This window comes from Saccostrea cucullata, unplaced genomic scaffold (genome assembly GCF_032062105.1).
Source record: "Saccostrea cucullata isolate Sc308-1 unplaced genomic scaffold, CSIRO_AGI_Scuc_v1 ctg2384, whole genome shotgun sequence".
Lineage (NCBI taxonomy): Eukaryota > Metazoa > Mollusca > Bivalvia > Ostreida > Ostreidae > Saccostrea > Saccostrea cuccullata.
In genome coordinates, this window is record NW_026941540.1 from 98104 (window position 1) to 116944 (window position 18841).

Here is an 18841-nt window from a genome sequence, read left to right on the forward strand (position 1 = left end):
CACACAACTCGATTTTCGCGGTTTTCTGTCAACTGGATGCCTCAGTTGAAAACTAATTCAAAAACTGGAAATGACCTAAAAAATTCCGGTGCGGTTTAACCAAAAATGTTCGCGATCTTTTTTCTTCGACTTTATAAGATATGAGCATTACTAAAAGATAAACATGCAAGATTTTAAGTTGATGTTATTTGTGAGCGTCTTACAAAATTTAAAAATAGAAAAGTTTTTTTCCTACCAGTGGAAAGGGGGTGGGGTGTTAAGAAGCCGGGCAAACACATCACATTTTTACAAATGAATGAACCTAAAAAGTTGACGCAGCCATAAAGACTTTTATAATTTTTTTTTAAAGGGGAGCATCCCCTCTGACATGCAAGCTTGATCCTCTCCAAAGAAAATGAATGAATGAACTTAAATAATGAATGAATGAATGAATAAATGAAAAAAAGTCTTCGCAAAAATAATTCCAAAATTTATATTTTACGTAAAATTAAAAAATATATATATAAATGAAAAAAGAAATCAAAGTAAGTGAAAAAAGAATTAATAAAACCAGAGACATAAATATTTATGTTTCTGATTAAACACAATGCAAAGAAATAAAATAGAAGCAAATATTACTTACCAAACCGAAATGCAAACAAATTGCTAATGCTAGACACTTTCGAATTAAGCTGACTGTCTTCATGTTTTGTTGTCAATGCTCTTCTCTTTTTCTTTTATAACAGAATCATTCTCTCCTCGACTGCTGTCAACTCTTTTTCGTTCGTTCAAAATTTCGAAATTGTCTGGGACTTTCCAAGAGCGCTACTGTATTGGGGACTTCACCTGAGTGAATTGAAAACAAAATAACCCAAATTAAACTGGACATTATCAAATTAGAGATCTGCTCTTACATCTTAATAGAAACATTTGACAATGACGAGATCCTATCGGAGTTCGGCGGATAATTGAGTTTAATTCTAATACACGGGGTTTTTATTTGGATGATTTATATTATTACAAGGTTTTGGGATTTGATTCGACCAAACGGTCATTTTTGATCGAGAACAAAGCATCATATGCTAAAAATGTCTTTGTATTTCACTTTGACCGATAATGTTATTACTGGTCAAGCGAAAGAAAATTTAATAATGAACACTGGAATATGGACAGTCGTCTCAATTAATTGATTATTCCTGTTCAAATTTTCGTGAGCGTAAATCAGATGAGAATGTTAGGAAGCGAGGGGTTTCAGGATCAGTGGGAGACTATTTGCGCCTGTGTCCATACCTATTAAGGAGTCCTATTAACTTTTTTAATGATTGAATTTATGGGCGGATTGAGACTGATTTGAGCGAAAACCCCACCCATCTCTTTAAATGAAAAAAAAGGTTTTTCAGCTTCAGACCTTCCCTCTCCCTCTCTCTGGTTTAATTTAAAAAGTTGTTTGTTGCAAAAGTTAAATTAAGCTAAACTACCAGCTTCCATGAGGGTCATTCACTCCCGCCCCCACCCAAACAGAATCTTAGATCCGCTGTCGCTTCTGCGATTTTTAATAGCTATATATAGGGGACTAAATTCTCCCTTGAATGAACGAAATGTTTACATTTTCCTCATAAATAAATATTATACAACATGACATGCACCACTTTGGCAATATCAATGGTATTTAAAACAAACATTTTCATTACGTGTATTTTGAAATAACTTGTGTAATACATATTCAAAGGGGGGGCGTATTTGACCCCCCCCCCCCCCTGGAATTTACCAGGATAAACAATGTATATACTAAAAGAAGAAAAAAATTACCATGGACCCCCCCCCCCCCTGGTAAACGCGAATATGTGTGAAATGGGTACGAAAAGTGAAAGATTTGAGGCAATAGAAGTCATCACTACCCCCCCCCCCCCCCACCTCTGAAATAGATTTTTGACGTTTGGGCGAGTTTATTTAATTTTTTTTTGCTTGTCAAGAAATTTCTGGGATTGGATTTTTTTTTTTTGACTCGGGTGGACACCCCCCCCCCCTGGAAAAAATTTCTGGATCCGCGCCTGTAATATTCAAACATTAGCGTATTTGACAACGGCAGTTACATTGATCACTAAGAAAACTTTTCATATTTAACCCCTCCCCCTTTCCAAATACAAAAAAAAAATATTTGGATTTTTAAAAAATATTATTATTACTGTTTCCATTCATCAACATCTAATTTTATGATTTTTTTAAAATTCACAATACCAAAGTTGGACCAAAGTTTGGACAGCGCTGATACATGAAGAGTTAAGGCAATAAGATCGATATTCCCGTATACTGCAAATTAACTATTATCCGCGTCATCTTTATTTGCGTTTCTTTAGCTTGAAATCAATCTGCGACGATTCATTTTTTGCGACTGAGGATACATTCTCTACAAATCCTAAGTAAATGATTGGTTCGCGGCGATTAATTTTCGCGATTTATATAAAGTAGGTCGCGGAACTCGTGGATATTTCTTGCACGCGAATAAAATTGATAGTGGTTTACAGTATTGCGATTCGTTGACAAAATATATCGCACTGCAATGCTAGACTGTTATAGATAAGTTTAACTTGATACTAGTACTCTTTTAATGTAATAGCTCTGTTTATGAATGGAAATTAAAGAAAAGATCATTTGAACCTTTATCGAAAATATTGCTATACATATCACAATACAATTAAAAGTATCGCAATATATCGCAAAACGAAATTCCCAGTCAATGCTCGGCCGCTGAAGATGTTGGTGAAAATGTACCGTGTGATAGGAAACTTCAGAAGGATCTATGCTCCCAGCCAATGTATTCAATTCACAGACAGGTACATGACCCGTCAAAGTGCAAAATAGGCATGTTAATTCATCAGAGATCGATGACATTTGGAATGAATTAAAAATTTAAATATGCGGATTAGCTTTTCCATGTTAAATCTTTTTGTAATTTGTATGTAAAAATATTAAATATAAAATATCAATGAATTATAAAACAAATTCAAAAACACACAAATGTGATTTCATATTCATAAACAAACTTGCATATATCATCAAAACCTTTTCTCAGAAATCTATTGCCATATTACGTGACAGCAAAGATTTCAGTGGATTTCAGAGAGAGAGAGAGAGAGAAAGAGAGACTGGTCAAAACGAGAGGACCTCTTTTACAGAGGATTAAAGAATATAATATATACCGATGGGTTTTTAAATTCTTTTTTTTTTTTTTTGAATAGAGTTAATCTGTTAATTGTTCTTCCTAAAACAGTGAATAATGGAAAATTCATGGACACATTAATCCTTTTTTAGAAATATTATAAGTTGGAAAGTCCTGAATGCAAGTTGGCGGGGAATGGTAGGGGATGTTCTGTTTACTAGCACCTGTGTATAAAGAATTAAGAGCTTCGATCAATTTTTCGATAAAAAAGAAAGTGGGAAAATATAAACCAATAAACCATACCTTGACATATTTGCGTTGATGCTTGATAAGGAAAAGGAGTTGAATTGACCCGGACCACTGGAGCACTATGTCCGACTTCCCGAAATGACCTTATCACAATTCACCCCTTCTTAGAGTATAGAAGGATATTTCTCAGGTGGTCCAAAAACTAATATCAAGGTGCTCCCTTGGTCTGCAGACCAACAAGATTAATTGGATTACGTTAATTAGCTTGATAAAGAAGTGGAAGGTTAACTTAGGTCGTATGTCTGGTCAGCTATTCTCTAGTGGGTCCAGGTGTTTGTGTTTTTAAGGTCTGAGTATAATTCGTCCGAGCTGGGGGCGCAGTCCTGTATAAGAAAATTATAGATAGATGGTCTACAGAGAAATAAAAATACCTACATCCTACTAACCACCTGCTGAAAATTAAAATTTACCTACCCTAGGTGATCTTAATTTTACACCTCATTTACCAACTTCTAAGTAATCTAATGCCAACTCTAATGCCAGTTTTAATGACCTAAGTGAAATCGTCGGAGATTTTATAGATTTGAGACGGTAGTCCATTATGAGAATGGTAACAATATCATTTTGGTTAAAGAATCTACTGTTAAAGCTTGATAAAATTTAATTCCATTTTCACTGCTTTTATTATCAGTCTCAACATACTGTAATATTTAAAAATTATTTTGAAACCATATTTATAATTTTTTTAATTAATGTAAAATCCTGTACATTAGAATAAGGTACCATTTACCTTGTACCATATAGTGAGGCATTTTTCGCGGGTGCTAAAATTTGCTTATTTTAGCGGTTTTGTTGTAAGCCACCAAAAATTTAGTCGCCAAATTTACAGTCTTTACCATCACTACTGAATACAGATAACCTCGATTAGTATACTGTATATGCAATATAACTTCCATCTAGCTGGTATGGTATTTACTTCAATTGTTGTGTAAATTGGTACTTAATTTAACGTATTGAAACTAATATAAGAGATGGTTTTTTTCCTCTTTTGCAATGTCAAGGAATTCAGTGTCGGCCAAAATTTGCATACATTTTTTTTTACATACATTTGAGCAAGCAAAACGCCAAATTTTATATCCGCTAAAGAAATTCATGGTAAGAAAACGATAGAAATATGTAGCGTTTAATTTCAAGGAGATCTCTAATGCCACAATACCATGCCTCTATAATTAATCAATTACCAAATACATGTTCAATATGTCACCCATGTTTAGGGTGGAATTGATTAAGGGGGAGGGGGTTCTTTCATTTTAAGGCTTGGGAATTTTTATTTCATTTATGTATCTTCTACGGAGTAAAATATAATAAAAAATATAGAGTGTCTTAACCAAAGGGAATCCCACACTTCTTGCAACGAGAGGGGGTGGATACTTGATTGTTTATTTCATTCCTGTTAATTTTTCCAAACCTCCCATTTAAAAGGCTCTCAGTCTGCCATTATCAACACATGATTTGAAAATCAGGCACGTATGCATAATAATCATATAAACTACTGACTCTGTCATATGAAAGCACAGCAGTACTACATATATGATAAAAAATATGAAGCACTAGAAAAAAGAGTAGAAAATCAAAAATATGAATAACTTACCAAATTGACAACGTCGGCAAAAAACAACTGGTTATATCCAAAAATACTGTCACTGTCAGCCGATGTCAAAAATGACTCCGACCTCAATACTTCCTAAGCTCGAATTGATACATGTACAAATATATGTCACTAACTAATTTTTGATCGGTGAAATTCTGATGTACCTGTAAGTTTGGGTTTTTAGTCTTTATCTTGGAATCGATTGGTCGGATGAGACACTCAGTCTGTTAAGTGTATCTCTCAGCCTCGTCCAGCAGTAATTCGTCGGCGAGGTAGATCGGGTATTGCGCTATTAATGAAAAGGATTTTCATTTTAAAGATCATCGGTGTTTCACAGCAACTGTTGTATAGGGTCTTTAGAAGAGATATGGATATACCTGGGTTCAAAATTTAGAGTTTATTTAAAATTAATTTAACCCATGATAGAGCGCTGACAAAAAGGTCTTTAGTGTTTTACAAAATATCTTTGATAATTTGCACAAACTCGCAAATGCATCTTGTTTTATATTTACTCATCTTGAATTTATGAACTTAACGGGATTTGAAGTATGTACGTACGTCATATTCGGTAGATATTTTGTAGATTTTCATTATTAAAAGCGTTTTGCCATCATCTCCATGTCACGTGACTAAGTGGGATTCGAACGAGATTTCTTGATTTACACTGTCTTTTGTTTAAAGGCTATTCAGACAAATGAAGTCCATTAATTTAAAGACTTAAGGTCAGTAAAACCCGATGTGGCTAGACTGATGTTTTGTCAAAATTTCTTGTTATCGATTGTTAGTAGTATATTTCATTAAACTTTATTAAAAAAAATATCAACATAATTAATTTGAAATTCTGTGAAGACACCATTTAAAATGATTCACTCCTTGAAGAGATTACATAAAATATGCATTATATTGTGTGAGTCAACACTTCTATACTTCACGTTTATTGATTCTGTCGGGACGTCTTAACCCAGTTTTCTCATCTACCCCGATCAATCGAAAAGGGTGTTTTTAATTCAATGATCGCCAAATGCTCTATGTACATAGTGCACCATACAACAAAACAAGATATTACCGATTTAAATTATTAAAATTTCTGACAACGGACATGTGCACTTGTTATTTTATCTAATGTTAAAATACGAGGGTTTGGGGGATATTGAAGTCGACAGTGTAATCCTTACACTACCCACGTCTCGTCGACACAGCCCATGTAATGTATTTGATCAGATTAATTAGTGCATATTTAGTATAAAACATTAAAGGTGCACTGACCACGAAACATTTGGTCAGATTTACCTATTAAGTAAGTATAATTTAAGAGGTCAAGTGGGCGTTGACATAAGTGTCTTTTGATCTTTAAAAATCAAATGTTACGTACACTTATCTATACTAGTATGAGTTTTAAAGATTCACCTATAATCCTTTGTCAACTTAAGGGAGACGGGTTATGGAACATGTAAATCCCCCTTGACTTCTTTGAGAAAACGTAAATGTGGGATATTACCTTTCCGCAATTTTTAAATGTTTTAATATATTACGTTTCCGCAGTTTTAATTGTTACATTTCTATAAAATATGAAATTCCTTCTGATTATGAAATCGTATCTTCATTTAAAGCACTACGCCCCGTATGTTATTTTGAATATTTTGCCCCGAGTTAATTTTGTCGTTTCATGCTCAAATTCGCGCAAACACACAGTGATTTTATTTGTGAAACACGGATTTTTCAGGACCTAATTTTTAGAGACTGTCGATAATACAAAATTGGTACCTGAACAGCCAATTTATATAATAAACTATAATATAATAAAAATATATAATAGAAATAAGGAATAAATGTCCATTTTTTCCCCATTTTTTTGCTTCAAGATACGATCAATTAATTTGCTCGCATGAAAAATTGCATAAACGCCGAAGGCGTAAAATCATCAAGCGAACAAACTGATTGATTATTATCATAAAACTCGCAAAAACAGACAAAATTTCTTTTTATTTACTATTTGACCTGATCTTTGATTCAAAAAGAAAACAAAAGGCTCATTGGACACATCACTCACCTGAATAACTTTGGCCATTCTGTTATTTAACAGATTTCCTCCTTTGCAATACCTATCTTGACCTTGCCCAATCCAAAGGGTCACAATTCGAACAACTTAGATTCTACACTACCATAGGATGCTTCCACATAACTTTCAGCTTTTCTGGCTCAGTGGTTCTTTAGAAGAAGATTTTAAAAGTTTTTTCCTATACATTTCTATGTAAAACTTGGATTCCCTATTGTGGCCCCGCCCTACCACCGGGGGTCATGATTTTTACCAATTTAGATTCTACACTACCCCAGGATGCTTCCACATAAGTTTCAGCTTTTCAGGCCCAGTGGTTCTGGAGAAGAAGATTTTTTTAATGACCCCACCCTATTTTTAGCTCACCTGAGCCAAAGGCTCAAGTGAGCTTTTCTGATCACATTTTGTCCGGCGTCCGTCTAGCTGTCTGTCCGTCCGTCTGTCTGTCTGTCTGTAAACTTTTCACATTTTCGACTTCTTCTCAAGAACCGCTGGGCCAATTTCAACCAAACTTGCCAAAAGCATCCTTGGGTAAAGGGGATTCAAGTTTGCTCAAATAAAGGGCAACGCCTTCATTCAAGGGGAGATAATTGGGAATTAATGAAAATTTGGTGGTACGTTTTAAAAATCTTCTTCTCAAGAACCACTGTGCCAGGATGAAACTTATGAGGAAACATCCTCAGGTAGTGTAGATTCAAATTTGTTCAAATCATGACCCCCGGGGGTAGGGCGGGGCCACAATGGCCGACCAAAGTTTTACATAGAAATATATAGGAAAATTCTTTAAAAATCTTCTTCTCAAAAATAACAAAGCCATAATTGATCACATTTATATGGAAGCCTCCTCAGTTAGTGTAGATTCAAGTTTGTTCAAATCATGACCCCCGGTGGTAGGGCGGGGCCACAATGGCCGACCAAAATTTTACATAGAAATATACAGGAAAATTCTTTAAAAATCTTCCTCTCAAAAATAACAAAGCCATAATTGATTATATTTATATGGAAGCATCCTCAGGTAGTGTAGATTCAAGTTTGTTCAAATCATGACCCCCGGGGGTAGGGCGGGGCCACGATGGCCGACGAAAGTTTTACATAGAAATATATAGGAAAATTCTTTAAAATTTTTCTCAAGAAAAGTAAAACCATAACTGGTCAAAGGTTTACTTTTGGATTTAAACTTTTCAATAATAAACCAATTTCTATTTCATTCCTATCCACAGTGCTCAGGTGAGCGATGTGACCCATGGGCCTCTTGTTGTATTTTCTTGACTATCTACCTTTAGAAGAGGACTTGGCCTTTTATTTTAACAACTTAAATTCCCCTTCACCCAAGGATGCTTTGTTTCAAGTTTGCTTTAAATTGGCCCATTGGTTTTTGAGAAGAAGTACAAAATGTAAAAAGTTTACAGACGGACGACGGTCAATATGGGTGATCAGAAAAGCTCACTTGAGCTTTCAGCTCAGGTGAGCTACCAAGCAACACGTAATGAAAAAGCCATCGTCGGAAACCCACGGGTGATCTCATTTTAAGATCACGTGATAAGTTAGGACGAGATCACCCGTGGGTTTCCGACGATGTGAAAAAGCTTGCATTTCTGTCACGAGTTGAGCAAATTGCTTTATGAGGTTATAAAGCTATTACCTTATTTGTAGTTTTATCTCTTGTGAATATTTGCGTATAGATTTAGAACTATGGTTTAACGGAAATGTAAAAAATATTTTTAGACTCGTAATTTATTTCGAGAGAAGGAAATAAATCAATTTGCAGAAACATGGTGCGCCGGGGGGGGGGATACATCCTTATTTTCTTCTTCGGTAGGGATTTTTTCAATTCTCACCGAAGTAGTAAGGATGCATTCTTTAGGTTTTAGAAACTAACGAATGAGATCGCATAATTATAAAACTAATTGCTGTTAACTTTCTTTCACAATGAAGTAGTACTTACGAAAAATCAGGTATCTCATTTTTATATGATTTACATTTATTTAATCAGCTTTGTAGAATGTTTTAAATAAATCGATATTGCTTGTGTTTAAATCACTGAACATGTACCAAATACTCTTTAGGAACATATAATAACTTTATAATTTCATACCTATCTATCCATTTCAATGTATTAAATTGAGGCCCATAGGCTACAATGCTCAGCCCAAAATAAGGCGAACTAAAACATGCTAAAAAGTAAAGGTACTGCAAGCACTAGGCTCACAAAATTATACCTTACACAACCAAATGAATATGATAACAGCAACATGTATTTCTTAGCGATATTTTAATGAGACTTTGTGCAAAATTCCACTAAATTTCATTCGGGGGGGGGGGGGGTGTTAAGGAGGAATTAACTTAACAAATGGGTACCCCATTTTTCAAGTCTATCAACAAAGTGAATGTTTTTTGTTGTTTTTTGAAAAGGCAAACCCAAAATTTCCAATTAAAATTTAAAATATAGGCGGAGCAAAACTGTGTTAGGTAATAAAGGCTCTGTGAAAATATCGTTGTGAGAGTCAGATAACGGCAACTCCCTAGAACAACAGAAATGACAAAGTCAGGTTTTACTACGGGCAGCCCAAAATATGTATCTAATCAAAAGTAAAATAGGACCTGCAAAAAGACGTTGTGTAAAAGTTTCATTTAATTGCATTCAGTGGTGTAAATTAGAGGAGTTGCAGATAAGGAATAGCTATCCCCATATGTAATGGACAGCTAGACATTCCAACAACTATAACACCCCCTCCTTTTTTTGAGATGAGGTGGGGGATACAAACAATAAATAAATAGATTAAAGTTTTTTTTCTTACATGTATTGGCAATCCAGAGGATTTTAATACCACCTTTTTAAAATACATGTATGTTAACTTTTACATGAAAAACAAGGCAAAGGAGTTCCAAAAACTCTTTATTTAATATTCTTCTACATATTAAATAGTTCAATATACCCTGAAAATATATTCCAGTACATTCAGAAAACATGAGTAAAATATTTCTGACTTCTCTGTAAGCAGAGTTATAGAAGGTGATATATTGAGTATTGCATTAAATGATAACCAATAAAACTATAAATACCTCAGAAAAATATATAACAAAGAACACCCAGGTAACATTAAAAAAGGTCCTGTACATGGCAGAAATAATAATGAACACAACAGAGAAACTGAAAATAAATACTATGTAAACCAGAAAAAAAAAATCACCTTGAGACACAATTTTCCCCATGAAAATGTGCATCTTCCCTAGCAACGAAAACAGAAGATTGCTTCCACGTAAAATATCTCTTATCATTTGGCATAAAAAGTTGAAACAATTTTTTTTTTAATAATCTCGTACCTACTTAAAAGATATCCCCATATATGCATCACAAATCATGGCCTTAATGTACAATCCTCTTCCATTCAGGAGAGAGCCATAAGCAAATTCCACACTGTTGTATTTTTTTAGACAATGCCATAAATTTAAAACAAAGCTAACATAAGCAAACATATACATATAAGTTATTAATATGCCATGGGTATGGGGTGGGGGTACTCCTACAAGTAAAAGCCTCAGTTAACATCCCTATGCTCCTTATATACCTGTGACACACATCGTCAAAGGTATCTCACTATGGACCTCTAGCATCCTGGAGTTGGGGGGGGTGTTAAAGCATATATAATTTATTGTCATGCAAGTAGGTACATGTATACTGACACATATAATTTTATACATACAATTGCATGTTTATCAATTATTTACAGTGAGAAAGGAAGCTATTGCTATTTATAACCAATACAAACACATATATTGAAAATATCATAGTACAAAGCGATATAGTATCTCCGAGTATAATATTTGTAGTGCTTCTGCTTACACTAAAATTCTGAATATCTTGATGAGTATTAAGAAAATATGTTAAAACATGTCATTCAAATTACACAGTTACATGTAAACTGATGGTTTGATAACTTTTTAATTGCTTTATTTTACCAGAAAATTTTGCAAAATATCTGAGTAAGGAATGAATTTTAAAACAACTTAATTGAAAACAAAAATAAAAACAAAACAAAAAAAAAAAAAAAAACTAACAACTGTATTATAATCATAAACAATAACATAATGAATGTATAAACATATACTTTAAGTGAAAAATTAAACAATCATCCAATTTTAGTATTATTGGTGAAGATTTCAAATTGTTCTCTTGAAAAATATCACAAGGTTACATCTCTGCATGAGTTATTTTTCTTGGCACTTGAAGAATAAGTCACTTACCCACTTTGAAACAAAGAAGAAGGTACAGTTTGAGCTTTAATGTGCCCTAAAAATTGAATGGTCTTAAAAAGTTATGATATTGGCTTTAACAATAGTTGAGTAGATGAATATGATAAATCATGAAAGAATATAGCATGGATGAGGACCTTTCTGGTAGTATGACGTCATTACTTTGGTGCATTTCTAAGTTTCATGCAGAAAAGCCTCACAACGACTCATTTCTGTGCATATATTTTCCTTTAGAAAATAGTGTCTGCCACCGTCGCCCACTTTAATTTTTGGATATATTATGTAAACTGCTATGAAAAATCACATATCTCAAAATCTTTCCGGGCGATGGTGGCAGAGTATGTTTTCTGAAAGAAAATTCCACTGAAAATTGATGTCTTCTGCAACTTTTTAAGAAAATACGGGAAAATGCACAAGTTAATGACGTCACAATTAGCATTAAGGAGGTCATATGAGAAAAACGATTTGTGTATTCTTGCTGCAGGGAATTTCTATGATTAAGAAAGAATGAATTTTGTTTTCTTATATCACTTTCATATTTTAGAAAAATATCGGGCTTACTTTTGTATTGAAACTGTACCTTCTTCTTTACAGCTAATTTCCTTAAAATCACATAAAACTGTAAATACAATGTATTAAAACAAGCTGCAGGAGAATCAAAAAGTGGTGAGTATAAATTTCCCAGCTTTCAATATTAAAAGTTTTCAATATCAAAGGTAATGCACTACTGTAACAGTCTGCTGATAAAATCAGAACTATCTGATGTTTCGTTTGGTGAGAAACACATGAATTCCACTTTCTGCCTTCAACACAGGGCCAATCTTCTTCTCTACAGTAAAACTTGGGTCCAGCGTCACCGTGAAACTGGAAAAGAGAAAGAGACAGAAAAAAACTAAATAAGGCAAACAAACGTCATTGGAAATAATCCAAGGCAAATGAAACAGGCCTGCACAATTGATGAGATTTTACATTTTTGAAATAAGAAGACTTACTTTTTTAATATTCTTGAAAGGACCACCTTTTCTTCATTCAATGCAAAGTTCTGCCCAATACAATTCCTAAATCAAAATGAGTATTTGTTTTAAAAAGTATTCTTCTTGTATAAAAAGGGAATAAAAGAAAACATGGGTGCTGTAAAAACTTTTATTTTAGTGTGATAAAAATTATCCAGGGATATAATTAAATAATGTATACAGGGAAATTTTCATCCCTGTTTTATTTTCGCCCCTTTCGTCCTAGCCTCGGACAGCCAAATTTTAAAAGAGGCGAATTTAAATAAAGAGTACAGTATATTTTCTGAAGCAAAATTGTGACTTGGCGAATTTAAAATGGGGCAAAATTGTTTGCAAGTGTGAAAGGGCGAAAATAACCCTGTATACAGTAGTTGAAGGAGAAACATTATACTGCAGAATGAATTTAAACATTTCATGGAGGATATGATTTTATAGGTCTCTTCATACCACAAAATCATACCCCCTGTAGGTAAATCAGTGATTTCATGATATTATAAATTTACCTTGGACCTGCAGAAAATGGGATGTAAGAAAAATTATCTATGTTGGAAATATTCTCCTTGGAGAAGCGGTCTGGAAGATATTCATCTGGATTTTTCCAAACAGCTGGATTGTGATGGACACTATTTATAGCTATTGTGAAGAGAGTGTTTGGTGGGAAATCTTTGCCATCAATAGTTATTTCCCTTGGCACTAGTCTCTGGATGATTGGCACTGTGGATGATGCCCTTAAAGATTCTTTCAGGCACATGGTCAGATACTCAAAATGAGGTAAATCCTCCCTTCAAGTATTAGATAGAAATAATCATCACATTAATTATTTTTGTTAAAACAAATGGCAAAGTTCATACAAAAATATTTTACGAATATACATGTACATATGTATATCAATATTCTCCCTTTTTTCTTGCTGGAAATACAGGTATCAGATAGCTTTTATATATATTGTTAAAAGCATTTATTTCTTCAAAGCACAAACAACCAACATAAAAATTTGTTTTGTAATTTTTGTTTGTAAACTTATTTACTGTAACATCTTATAAACAGCATAGACATGTACTGACCACTGGACATATTCGGTTGACTTTGATGTCCATATCCTGTCCAGTTCCTGCTGGACTCTCTGCTGATAGTTCTGATGCTGGGCCAACAAATGAAGCAACCAGCTGATGGAGGAGGCAGTGGTGTCATGTCCTGGAATGTGTATATAGAGTATATACAGTCAAGCTTATAATGAACTGATGCTCACAGTGATGTGATTTTTCATCTTCTGTGGATTTAAAACATATTGTGATGCTAACACATATAAAGAATTACATTCATCACAAAGCAAAATCGTCCGTTCCTGGTACTTCGTTTTATGCAAGTTTTACTGTACATAAATGATTAAATTTACATTCAAATTAAGCCAGCTGGTGATTGAAATTTTTTTTTTATAATATTATATGTATGGTTGTTTTTTGTGAGATACGCAGAATAATTTCATTCATTTTGATTTACAAAAAAAAAAAAAAAAATTATTTTGGAAATTTACCTTTTTTTAAAATCAAATTTGAGAAAAATCATGAATTTTGGCATTAAATACTAACAAACATTTGAGAATATACCTTCAAATAGAAATGTATCAACTTCATTTCTGATCTCAGCATCAGTCAATTTATTTCCATCCTCATCTTTCGCTTGCAGTAACAGATCCAGAAAATCTAAGTATGGCCGTTCACCCATTCCATCTAATTGATCCTAAAAATTTGAGTTTGTAAAATATATATAAAAAAATGCCTTAATATATTAAAAGCAATGCAGGAAAAAAAATATTCTGAGGCCTTCTTCAAAAGAAAATATATTTATGCTCGGGATAAAAAAAATTGGGTATACTAATAGATGAGAAAACTTTGGAACAATTTGAAAAAATGTAAAACATTGTTTCCCAGAGGCAAAAAAAGGTTTGGATTTGACCGTTTTAGTCAGTTGGTCAAGAAAATGCAAACCGACATTTTGTTATAAATGAGAGAATGTCACAAGAACACCTACAATTTCTTGCTGTCTCCTTTTAATAATATTCTGTGCAATGTCATGGACTTTGGAACAATGCTCTTTGAATTGTTTCCCCCATCTTGTGTTGTAGAAGATAACATCTGGAAACAGCCATAGTTTTCTATAAAAAAAAAAACAACGTAAAAATATAAAGGGTTAACCAAATTACCTTTGCATTTACAACACATATATATATATCTATATTTACTGTATATATAATAAAAATGAGTCCATCAAATAAAAGTAAAACCTTATGCATTTCATATACATGATATCTGAGATATAGATGTTCAAGATTCAATGATTTTACAATTTACTGTATCTTTATAAATATGACACAAAAGAATTAAAAAAAAACATCTCTATTACCTATTTCTTTTGCTCCAAATTTCTCCAAGTTTCAAAACTGACTTGACATAGTCAGATTCTCTAAAGAAAAGAAAATACACCAATGAATTTATTTATATATTCGGATTACTCCAGAATACATGTAATATGCACTTTACATGTCTACAGGTAGGAAAAAACTTTTAAATAACATGTAACCAAAATCTAAATCACAAAATTTAAAATAAGAGGCCCATGGGCCACAATGCTCACATGAGTCAATAGCCCAGTGTTTTTAAGATTTTTAAGATAAATTTTTAATTAAGAATTGAAGAAGGTGTGGCCCTTCAGGGAAGTGAATGTAAATCTCTCCTTACCCAAGAATAATCTGTACCAAGTTTGGTTGAAGTTGGCCAAGTGGTTCCAGAGAAAAAGATAAAATTGTTTAAACAGCTAGTTAATGACAACAACCATTATGGTGACAAAAGGTTATCTGGTAATTTTGATCAGAAAAGCTCAGTTGAGCCTTCGACTCAGGTGAGCTAAGAAATGCAACCTTTGTTGGCAGTCCGTTTCCATGGAGAAGATACACTGTAGAAGAATGTCTAAGGTGCATAAGCTCATCTCCTTCAGAAGGTCAAAACTTTCTCCCCTCTCAGCATAATGTTCAAACTTTTGCTATGAAACAGATTTGTTTTCATTAGAAATTTTAGTTCATACAAAAAAGTTAAAGAATTAAAATGTTAATGCTATTCAACATTAAATTTGATGAGTTAATCATAAATTTAACCAGAAGTACCTTAATTAACAAATACATTGTTAATACATGTACTACATGTTACTCTTGCAAACAGAATAAAACTATGAATATAAACAGGTATGTAAGAAGTAGAGCTGCATTCTAAACATGGATTTCATTTTACCGACAGTTTCTGACATCAATGTTCATAAAATCAGGAACAACATTTAGTTACCAGCAGTAGATCGGTAGCTTTGTTGTAAATGTGTATGTAGGGTTTCAAGATCTTGAAATGGAAGGCAGGGGTCAAAAGTCGCCTGGCTCGGCTCCACCTCTGTCCATCTGCTAAAAGTAGTCCCTCCCCAAGCCAAGGATAAACATGGCGGTAAGCTCCTCCAAAGCCCATGGATTTGGAATCTATAGAAAATATAATCAATTAATCAACTGATTCTTCTTAAAAGTAAGTTCATTTATTGCTGACTTATAACCTTAACAAAAAGCCAAGGTCCACAAATTCACAGAAAAAACACAGTTTCAGCAGCAGTTCACATCTAATCAAAACTGGAAAAATCATTTTACAGGTAAACTAATTAATTACATACAGGCAATTTATTGATGGGAATATTTTTAACTACATTAAATAAAGAAATCACTATGAACATGATGAAAGAAGCAAGAAATTTAGCAAAAGCGTTTTTCACAAAATTATGATTTTCCAGTTAGGCCTAATTATGTAAATCATCAAGATTTTTGAGTAAATTGTACATTAATCCACATTAAATTATTACAAACAAAAATAAATCCTTTACTTTGTTGTAAATCAACAATACTTGAGAAAATGTTAACATTTTATTTAATGCATTAGAACTTCAAAAATCCTTTTAAACATGTTCATGGTTAAAAACCTTAATGTCGTTTAGTCCTCAGTATTACATGTATATACTTTTAATGTATTTGCTTTACTTTACTTAGACATCTTTTCACCATACACCAAATTCAAAACCAAACTACACCAAGCAAAATATTAAATAGCGCATCTAAACACACTGGCACATATGACATGAAAATTTTGAAAAATCTTTTGAAAATTTTACCAATATTCACTTACCCTGAGTCATATTAAATATTTCATGTTAAAACATGTATTAATTAACTTTTTACCTTCTCTTCACTTTATTACCCTTTTTGGAAAAAAAAACAAAACATTTTTTATAGATTTCACCAGAATCAATCTTTGACATCTAGCTTGATTTAGTCAAAGATTTGATACAGTGTACTTTGAAATCTGACATATCGAAATGAAGATATTAAATGTATATAAAACTTATACCAAACATATTTAAACAATGACCTGCATATTTCAGAACTTGTTTGATCGTCTCAGGATGGTTCAAAACAATAGTGGCATTAAATGGTCCAACCCAGAACTTGTACATTCTTGGGAATCGAGCTGTCAACTCACTTCCTAGTTTCAGCTGGTCTGAGTGTTTCTCTGTCAGCTTGAAAATAATAAAAAATAAGATGAATTCATAACAAGCAAATTCACAGAATTGTGGTCCCCCCTTTTGTTGTCTTAGTGGTAAGGCACATGTGAAATATGAAAGTCCTTTCTCTTCCCATTCAAAGTTTATGATAAAGTTTAAGTTTTGTGACAGACAGACAGACGGATGAGATTTAACATCCCTCCACTTTCGCAAAAGAGGGAGACAATAATATGAACTAGACATTCCGAGTTTTGAACATCTCAAAAGGAATGCTTTTAGCTAAAGATATAAGGATTAAAGACCATGTCTTTTGGTGAAATTTCAGCCAAATGAGGCCAAGCTTAAAAAATTCTTTGTTTGCAGTTGCTGACCTATAATTTTTAGACTGGGTAGGTAGGTAGGCATTTTTTTTTGTTTTTTTTTTTTTGAAAAAAAAAAATGATTTAAGATTTTTGTTAGGTAACGAACAAGAGAGCTTTTCATAGGCCTTCTAAACAAGAATAAGCTCCACTCTTATTATAAACCACTGTTTGACAAAAACAAAGTCAAAACTTGAAAATGAAATGGTTTTAATATCCTAAAAAATTGAAGAAAAAAAAAATATTATTACACAATGGTTAAAAAAAAAAGTTTGGGTCGGGTGCATTTTCAGTGGGTCGGTAGGCAACTGCAAACAAACAAATTTTTATTTTAAGCCCGAGGCTATTTGAAGAAAAAAAAACTCAAGAAAGGAATTTGACAGAGATTTGCTGTAAGTATGACCACTAATCTTGATTCTTAGCCCAAGAATACTGTGCCTCCTGTACCCAAGGACACTCTATATATAAGGAGAGTTTGAACCAGGTAGGGCCATCAGCAACGAAAATATTCTCCAGACAGTGTTTTACAGAGACATTATCAACCTTGAACTTTGAAATGGGCCTAGAGGAGACAAGATATACTATGTCCAATGGACAGACACATGACCAGATAGATCACTTCAGAGTAGAGTCCTAATTAAAATAGTGCATAACTCTAGCTGTAATTTTACACATTATTTTTTGCTGTTTTTACCCATTAAAATGTGAATCAAGTAACAAAGTAGAAGTTGAACTGAATTCCTTGCCCAAGCCAAGTTAATTAAGGGAATGCTTGCTAGACCATAAGGATACTGCAAAGCAAAGCATAGGCCTACCCTTTTATATAGTACATGTATATAGATAAATAAATCAAAGCAGCATTTGAAATTGATCCAGATGCACTTCTGTCTTGCACAAGGACAAACTTACACACATACAAGTGCATCATATCCCCTCCAACTCCATATTACATGGGATAATAAACTTAAACCAAGTCTCTAGGTGCCCTCACTGTAGGACAAACCTACTCTCTATTGGAACGCATTTATTGTAAGAAATGTTAGCTGAAGTTTGTAACCAACCCTCCCCTCCCCTAAATATGATTTTATTACTGGATGGATCTCTTACTCTGTGGTATATTGTATCTGCTAACATGAATGATCAATGAAACAATAAGTAACATCTTACCAGATGCAAATTTCCATAAAGCCAGTGTGTATTTTCAGGACCAGGGACCTGTTTCATTATTTTTATGTAATGTCGGTACCACAAACAGAAATCAAATATTTTCTTAATGACTACCATCAACATCAAAGATACCATCCCAATAAGAATAGTTTTGGAGGTTATGGCATCAATTTTTGTCCATTTCAACGAGTTCATTATTGAAGATACAGTATTAATAAATGACGACATCGTTGACTCTATCTTCTAAAAAGTCTTCTGTACTTTAAAAACTCTATAAACTTTTTTCTTCTTTTTCATGTTTTGTTTTGGTTCTATTTTCATTTTCGGTTTCCAGAAAGATAAACGGTACATAAAATAATTCGTGTGAGA

The 18841-nt window shown here is 33.2% G+C and overlaps 1 protein-coding gene across 1 annotated transcript; it reads right to left on the minus strand.

The window, feature by feature from the left end:
• Positions 1–9984: 9984 nt before the first annotated feature.
• LOC134258018 (cytochrome P450 4F4-like) lies at positions 9985–18792 on the minus strand. Its single transcript, XM_062740577.1, has 11 exons — positions 18473–18792; positions 16814–16961; positions 15698–15879; positions 15280–15401; positions 14766–14825; positions 14394–14517; positions 13970–14102; positions 13427–13556; positions 12866–13144; positions 12342–12407; positions 9985–12213 (listed from the first exon to the last, which is right to left on the minus strand). Exons 1-11 carry the CDS (start codon positions 18698–18700, stop codon positions 12105–12107), a joined length of 1581 nt encoding a protein of 526 aa, XP_062596561.1. The 5' UTR covers positions 18701–18792; the 3' UTR covers positions 9985–12104.
• Between the last annotated feature and the right edge of the window lie 49 nt (positions 18793–18841).

Excerpts from the sequence above, each read along its gene's own strand:
- LOC134258018 (XM_062740577.1), bottom strand. The coding sequence starts at position 18,700 with ATGTCGTCATTTATTAATACTGTATCTTCAATAATGAACTCGTTGAAA. Across the intron at positions 16,962-18,472 it reads TTTATGGAAATTTGCATCTG|CTGACAGAGAAACACTCAGA; the intron begins GTAAGATGTTAC and ends ATTATTTTCAAG. Across the intron at positions 12,408-12,865 it reads CCATTTTCTGCAGGTCCAAG|GAATTGTATTGGGCAGAACT; the intron begins GTAAATTTATAA and ends ATTTTGATTTAG.